Raw genomic sequence first — 8519 nt, 5'->3', positions numbered from 1 at the left:
TGAATGGGAACTCAGAACTATCAAATCTCCGACTTCATCGCGTTCAAAACTACTGGGAACTCGAGAAAAAAACGACATCCAACTGGGGAAAAATTCCAACTCTGAAACTCTGGCTTCTTTTTAGAGCTCGGACTTTCCGACCTTAAGATCACTGACATCATGATTTGACCTCATATTTTTCTGAGTTCCTTGGTTGTCTTCAAAGCACCATGACCATCAGATACAGGTACCATCAGTCCAGTAAAATAAAAATATAATTATTTCAATTTGTGGTCAGCTCTGCCTTGCAAGTGCTACACCAGTTTTTAAATATCATATGATCTGAGAATAACAATATTGGCAGACCAGACATATAGCCAACATGCTGTGATAACGTAGATCTCAGCTTGCTATTGGACTGCGAAAGTGATCTTGACTTAGAAAAGGGTGGTGACCACTGGTTTAGAGATAGTCGTTAAAATCAAATGTTTTGGAAAGAAAGTGTGTAGTGTAGCATGTCCAGTAGTAATGTCCAGTGTTCTTTACCTTCTCCCTAACCCATCTCTCCCTCTCTTCCCTCTTCAGGTGCTCTGTCAGGGGGTCAGCTGGGTCCGGGAGAGCTGTTGCAACAGAGGTTACGCTGTGGCCAGGTGGACCAGGCTCTAGGAATTCTGGGAGCCATGGAGTGGAGCACTATGAGAACAGAGTGTTACCGGTCACTGACCTCTGTCACAGACTACCTGCTGAGGCTAGAGTTGGACCAGACCAGAGAGGGTGAGACCGGGGCAATACATTCATCAATCTGTCACTTAGGCTGCGTTTACACAGTCAGCCCAATTCTGGTCATCTGCCTAATTATTGGCAAAAGAGATGATCTGATTGGTCAAAAGACCAATTAGTGAAAAATGATCAGAATTGGGCTGCCTGTGTAAATGTAGCCTTAGTCAATCAAGTAATCAGTCCAGAAAACTGTAAATCAATTAATCAATCAATCAATAAATCAGTTGACTAATGAATCAGTCAATCAACCAAATATAGTAAACCATCAGATTATTAAATCAATGCATTAATCAACCAACCAGTCAGTCAGTCAGTCAGTCAATCAGTAAACCAATCAAATGAATGTTTATTTCCTGTCTGCAGCCCAGTTGGAGGCAGCTCTGGGTGTGTTCTATGCTCCGCCCCGCCCCCTCTCTGACTCGGTGGTTCTAGAATACAGAGGGCCAATCAGCAAGTACGCCCGACGCTTCTTCCACCACCTACTCAGGTAACCCAGCCCCTTACAGTATAACCCACCCACTCGGGTAACCACACCTCCTATACACTTAACCACACCCACCAAGGTCTGCCAAATGGAAAAAAAACTTTCGCCTTTCATTTAAATACAATCCTAATTTTCTGTCATCTTAGATTTACATTTTAGTCATTTAGCAGACGCTCTTATCCAGAGCGACTTAGAGTTAATTCCGTTTCAGATATTGTAGTTCGGTGAGACAACCACATGTCAGTCATAGTACAGCGCCTTCGGAAAGTATTCAGAGCCCTTGACTTTTTCCACATTTTGTTACGTTACAGCCTTATTCTTAAATTGATTAAATTGGTAGTTTTTTTTCATCAATCTAAACAAAATACCCCATCATGACAAAGCAAAAACAGTTTTTTAGAAATGTTATCAAATGTATTAAAAATAACAAACTGAAATATTCCATTTACATAAGTATGATGGAGGCCACTGTGTTCTTGGGGACCTTCAATGCTGCGGAAATGATTTGGTACCCAGATCTGTGCCTCGACACAATCCTGTCTCTGAGCTCTACAGACAATTCCTTCGACCTCATGACTTGGTTTTTGCTCTGATATTCACTGTCAACTGTGGGACCTTATATAGACAGGTGTGTGCCTTTCCAAATCATGTTCAATCAATGTAATTTACCACAGGTGGACTCCAATCAAGTTGTAGAAACATCTCAAGGATGATCAATGGAAACAGGATGCACCTGAGTTCAATGTTGAGCCTCATAGCGAAGGGTCTGAATACCTATGTAAATAAGATATTTCTGTTTATTTATATAAATATGCCAAAAAGTCTAAAAACCTGTTTTCGCTTCGTCATTATGGGGTATTGTGTGTAGATTGATGAGGAAATTGTTTTATGTAATTAATTTTAAAAATAAGGCTGTAACGTAACAAAATGTGGAAAAAGTCAAGGGGTCTGAATACTTTCCGAAGGCACTGGAAGCACATTTTCCCTCAGTAGTTATTAGTGCTAGAAGGAATAGACATGTGAGTTTTTTTTTAATGTTGTACATTAGTTAATAAAGTAAGTAGCTAACAGCACTGAGTCGATCAATTCAGAATGAAAGACATTTGTTTGGTAATGATGATAACGATGTGTTCTCTTGCTCTCAAACACACACACACACACACACACACACATACACACACACACACACACACACACACACACACACACACACACACACACACACACACACACACACACGCACACAGAGAGAGATAATTGAAAAGAGGGTCTCTCCACATTTCTAGAGATTAGAGTTGGGAGGCTGAGTATCTACCCAGTACAATAGTCCCTAACTTCTCCAGGCCAGAACCAACATGAAACAAACAAACTCAACCAAAGAGAAGCGTTTTCATTTGATGTTGAAGAAGGGATGAATGCAGGTGGGTGAAGGGAGAGAGAAAAGGAGGGATGCCAGAGAAGGCTCTGCTTGCCAAAGAGAGAAAATGGAAGAAGGAAGATGTGAAGTGAACTAGCTAAGCAAGAACACTGGACTACTGTAGTGATGGCCGGTTTTACAGCAAGAACACTGGACTACTGTAGTGATGGCCGGTTTTACAGCAAGAACACTGGACTGTAGTGATGGCCGGTTTTACAGCAAGAACACTGTGGACCACTGTAGTGATGGCCGGTTTTACAGCAAGAACACTGTGGACTACTGTAGTGATGGCCGGTTTTACAGCAAGAACACTGTGGACCACTGTAGTGATGGCCGGTTTTACAGCAAGAACACTGTGGACCACTGTAGTGATGGCCGGTTTTACAGCAAGAACACTGGACTACTGTAGTGATGGCCGGTTTTACAGCAAGAACACTGTGGACCACTGTAGTGATGGCCGGTTTTACAGCAAGAACACTGTGGACCACTGTAGTGATGGCCGGTTTTACAGCAAGAACACTGGACTACTGTAGTGATGGCAGGTTTTACAGCATGAACCTGTGGACCACTGTAGTGATGGCCGGTTTTACAGCAAGAACACTGTGGACCACTGTAGTGATGGCCGGTTTTACAGCAAGAACACTGGACTACTGTAGTGATGGCAGGTTTTACAGCGTGAACCTGGACCACTGTAGTGATGGCCGGTTTTACAGCAAGAACACTGGACTACTGTAGTGATGGCAGGTTTTACAGCATGAACCTGTGGACCACTGTAGTGATGGCCGGTTTTACAGCAAGAACACTGTGGACCACTGTAGTGATGGCCGGTTTTACAGCAAGAACACTGGACTACTGTAGTGATGGGTTTTACAGCGGAACCTGTGGACCACTGTAGTGATGGCGGTTTTACAGCAAGAACACTGTGGACCACTGTAGTGATGGCAGGTTTTACAACAAGAACACTGGACTACTGTAGTGATGGCAGGTTTTACAACAAAACACTGGACCACTGTAGCGATGGCAGGTTTTACAGCAGAACACTGGACCACTGTAGTGATGGAAGGTTTTCCAGCAAGAACACTGGACCACTGAAATGATGGCAGGTTTTACAGCAAGACACTGTGGACCACTGTAGTGATGGCAGGTTTTACAGCAAGAACACTGGACCACTGTAGTGATGGCAGGTTTTCCAGCAAGAACACTGGACCACTGTAGTGATGGCAGGTTTTACAGCAAGAACCCTGTGGACCACTGTAGTGATGGCAGGTTTTACAGCAAGAACACTGGATCACTGTAGTGATGGAAGGTTTTACAGCAAGAACCTGTGGACCACTGTAGTGATGGCAGGTTTTACAGCAAGAACCCTGTGGACCACTGTAGTGATGGCAGGTTTTATAGCAAGAACACTGGATCACTGTAGTGATGGCAGGTTTTACAGCAAGAACACTGGATCACTGTAGTGATGGAAGGTTTTACAGCAAGAACACTGGACCACTGTAGTGATGGCAGGTTTTACAGCAAGAACACTGGACCACTGTAGTGATGGAAGGTTTTATAGCAAGAACACTGGACCACTGTAGTGATGGAAGGTTTTACAGCAAGAACACTGAACCACCGTAGTGATGGAAGGTTTTACAGCAAGAACACTGGACCACTGTAGTGATGGAAGGTTTTACATAGAGTAACTCATGTAGTACCTCCTATAACTGATCCAGTAAAACACAATTACTGGAATAATTTTGTTGATGTACAGTCGGAAGTTTACACTTAGATTGGAGTCATTAAAACTAGTTTTTCAATCACTCCACAAATGTCTTGTTAACAAACTATAGTTTTGGCAAGTCAGTTAGGACATCTACTTTGTGAATGACACAAGTAATTTTTCCAACAATTGTTTACAGACAGATTATTTCACTTATAATTCACTGTATCACCATTCCAGTGGGTCAGAAGTTTACATACACTAAGTTGACTGTGCCTTTAAACAGCTTGGAAAATTCCAGAAAATTATGTCATGGCTTTAGAAGCTTCTGATAGGCTAACTGGACTCATTGGAGTCAATTGGAGGTGTACCTGTGGATGTATTTCAAGGCCTACCTTCAAACTCAGTGCCTCTTTGCTTGACATCATGGGGATGTCAAAAGAAATCAGCCAAGACCTCAGAAACATTTTTGTAGACCTCCACAAGTCTGGTTGATTCATCCTTGGGAGCAATTTCCAAATGCCTGAAGGTACCACGTTCACCTGTACAAACAATTGTACGCAAGTATAAACACCATGGGACCACGCAGCCGTCATACCGCTCAGGAAGGAGACGTGTTCTGTCTCCTAGAGATGAACATAATTTGGTGCGAAAAGTGCAAATCAATCCCAGAACAACAGCAAAGGACCTTGTGAAGATGCTGGAGAAAACAGCTACAAAAGTATCTATATCCACAGTAAAACGAGTCCTATATGACATAACCTGAAAGGCCGCCGCTCAGCAAGGAGCCACTGCTCCAAAACCGCCATAAAAAAGCCAGACTACAGTTTGCAACTGCACATGGGGACAAAGATCGTACTTTTTGGAGAAATGTCCTCTGGTCTTGCAAGCCGAAGAACACCATCCCAGTGGCAGCATCATGTTGGGGGTGCTTTGCTGCAGAAGGGACTGGTGCACTTCACAAAATAGATGGCATCATGCGGAAGGAAAATGATGTGGATATATTGAAGCAACATCTCAAGACATCAGTCAGGAAGTTAAAGCATGGTCGCAAATGGGTCTTCCAAAATGACAATGACCCCAAGCATACTTCCAAAGTTGTGGCAAAATGGCTTAAGGACAACAAAGTCAAGGTATTGGAGTGGCCATCACAAAGCCCTGACCTCAATCCTACAGAAAATTAGTGAGCAGAACTGAAAAAGTGTGTGCAAGCAAGGAGGCCTACAAACCTGACTCAGTTACACCAGCTCTGTCAGGAGGAATTGGCCAAAATTCACCCAACTTATTGTGGAAGGCTACCCGAAACGTTTGACCCAAGTTAAACAATTTTATAGGCAATGCTACCAAATACTAATTGAGTGTATGTAAACTTCTGACCCACTTGGAATGTGATGAAAGTAATTAAAGCTGAAATAAATAATTCTCTCTACTATTCTGACATTTCACATTCTTAAAATTAACTGACCTAAGACAGGGAATTTTTACTCTGATTAAATGTCAGGAATTGTGAAAAACTGAGTTTAAATGTATTTGGCTAAGGTGTATGTAAACTTCTGACTTCAACTGTATATATACAAATTACTGGGTTAATTTTGTTGGTGTATATACACAGTATATACTCATTACTGGGCGGCAGGTAGCCTAGTGGTTAGAGAGTTGGGCCAGTAACCAGCAGGTAGCCTAGTGGTTAGAGCATTGGGCCAGTAACCAGCAGGTAGCCTAGTGGTTAGAGCGTTGGACCAGTAACCAGCAGGTAGCCTAGTGGTTAGAGAGTGGCCAGTAACCAGCAGGTAGCCTAGTGGTTAGAGCGTTGGACAGTAACCAGCAGGTAGCCTAGTGGTTAGAGCGTTGGACCAGTAACCAGCAGGTAGCCTAGTGGTTAGAGCGTTGGACTAGTAACCAGCAGGTAGCCTAGTGGTTAGAGCGTTGGACCAGTAACCAGCAGGTAGCCTAGTGGTTAGAGTGTTGGGCCAGTAACCAGCAGGTAGCCTAGTGGTTAGAGTGTTGGACCAGTAACCAGCAGGTAGCCTAGTGTTAGAGCGTTGGACAGTAACCAGCAGGTAGCCTAGTGGTTAGAGCGTTGGCCAGTAACCAGCAGGTAGCCTAGTGGTTAGTGTTGGGCCAGTAACCAGCAGGTAGCCTAGTGGTTAGAGCGTTGGGCCAGTAACCAGCAGGTAGCCTAGTGGTTAGAGAGTTGGGCCAGTAACCAGCAGGTAGCCTAGTGGTTAGAGCGTTGGGCCAGTAACCAGCAGGTAGCCTAGTGGTTAGAGAGTTGGGCCAGTAACCAGCAGGTAGCCTAGTGGTTAGAGCGTTGGCCAGTAACCAGCAGGTAGCCTAGTGGTTAGAGCGTTGGAGTAACCAGCAGGTAGCCTAGTGGTTAGAGAGTTGGGCCAGTAACCAGCAGGAAGCCTAGTGGTTAGAGCATTGGGCCAGTAACCAGCAGGAAGCCTAGTGGTTAGAGCATTGGGCCAGTAACCGCAGGTAGCCTAGTGGTTAGAGATTGGGCCAGTAACCAGCAGGTAGCCTAGTGGTTAGAGCGTTGGGCCAGTAACCGAAAGGTTACAAGATCGAATCCCCGAGCTGACAAGGTAAAAATCAGTCGTTCTGCCCCTGAACAGTTAACCCACTGTTCCCCTGTAGGCCGTCATTGTAAGTAATAATTTGTTCTTAACTGACTTGCCTAGTTAAATAAAGGTTGCATTTAAAATACAAAAATATATAATTACTGTGTTAATTTTGTTGGTGTGCATCTTCATAGACTTTTTAACTGTCTGTACAGAAAATCTCTAACACTTACCTCAGCCTGCAGGTATAATGCTTTTTAATGTGTTAATGTCTTATAATATAGTTTATAATCATGTTATGTCTGTAGACACCAGCGCTTTGAGAAGGCTTTCCTGCTGGCGGTTGACATTGGAGCTAGAGACCTGTTTATGGTGAGTCTCTCTTTTCCTCCTCTCCCCTCTCTCTCTCTCTCTCTCGTTCTTTTGTTCCTCTTCTCTCTCCTCTCCACTCCACTCTTCTCCGTACCTCTCTCCTCTCCTCTTGTCTTCTCTCTGTCTCTCTGTCATGGTGAGTAGCAGGTGGAGGGGCCTTGTGACCTGAACACTTTCTTCCCTCTCACCTCTCTTCTTCTCCCTTGCTCTTTCTTTCGCTCTACGGTGAAGCGGTCCTGTATGTCTGACCCCCTTCTTTGTGGGGGCCCCCTTTTGCTTCACCCTCCATGCTTCAACAACGCCCCCCCCCCCCCCCAAGCCATTAATGTTCACGCTTTGCACCTCCTCTCTCACCTCCTCCCCCCTACTCCCATCACACTGATAGCAATGGTTCCAATTCACTCGCACTAAGTAGAGCCGCTGAGAAGCCGAATTGAAAAGGTGGAGCCGAGGCTATGGACCTTGAAAGAACACAGAGAGAGAGAGGAGTGAGGCAAGAGAGAAGGAGAGAGGAGAGACAGAAGGAGAGAGGAGGGGGTGGAGGTAAAGGACTCCTCCAGAAACAGAGATAAGAGTGGGGAGAGGAACAGAAAGGAGACCTCTGTCACCTAGGAGACATTGCCAGAGAAAGGAGACCTCCTCTGTCACCTAGGAGACATGCCAGAGAAGAAGGAAGACCTCCTCTGTCACCTAGGAGACATGCCAGAGAAAGGAGACCTCCTCTGTCACCTAGGGAGACAAGCCAGAGAAAGGAGACCTCCTCTGTCACCTAGGAGACATGCCAGAGAAAGGAGACCTCCTCTGTCACCTAGGAGACAAGCCAGAGAAAGGAGACCTCCTCTGTCACCTAGGAGACATGCCAGAGAAAGGAGACCTCCTCTGTCCACCTAGGAGGACAAGCCAGAGAAGGAGACCTCCTCTGTCACCTAGGAGACAAGCCAGAGAAAGGAGACCTCCTCTGTCACCTAGGAAGGACAAGGCCAGAGGAAAGGAGACCTCCTCTGTCACCTAGGAGACAAGCCAGAGAAAGGAGACCTCCTCTGTCACCTAGGAGACAAGCCAGAGAAAGGAGACCTCCTCTGTCACCTAGGAGACAGCCAGAGAAAGGAGACCTCCTCTGTCACCTAGGAGACAAGCCAGAGAAAGGAGACCTCCTCTGTCACCTAGGAGACAGCCAGAGAAAGGGACCTCCTCTGTCACCTAGGAGACAAGCCAGAGAAA

At 45.1% G+C, this 8519-nt stretch overlaps 1 protein-coding gene across 3 annotated transcripts in view; it reads left to right on the top strand.

The window, feature by feature from the left end:
• The first annotated feature begins 526 nt into the window (after nt 1-526).
• Nucleotides 527-8519, top strand: part of LOC115193506 (WD repeat-containing and planar cell polarity effector protein fritz homolog) — a 45258-nt gene continuing 37265 nt past the window's right edge. Inside the window, exons 1-3 of one of the 3 annotated variants that reach the window (XM_029752195.1) lie at nt 527-753; nt 1123-1246; nt 7235-7298. In XM_029752195.1, coding sequence (XP_029608055.1) covers nt 660-753; nt 1123-1246; nt 7235-7298 — 282 coding nt within the window. In that variant the 5' untranslated portion in view covers nt 527-659. The remainder of the gene's footprint in view (nt 754-1122; nt 1247-7234; nt 7299-8519) is intronic. The other 2 variants (XR_003878190.1, XR_003878191.1) reach the window with 2 other exon arrangements.

Source organism: Salmo trutta, chromosome 5 (genome assembly GCF_901001165.1).
Source record: "Salmo trutta chromosome 5, fSalTru1.1, whole genome shotgun sequence".
Taxonomy (NCBI): Eukaryota; Metazoa; Chordata; class Actinopteri; order Salmoniformes; family Salmonidae; genus Salmo; species Salmo trutta.
This window is presented reverse-complemented; position numbering and strand designations above follow the sequence as displayed.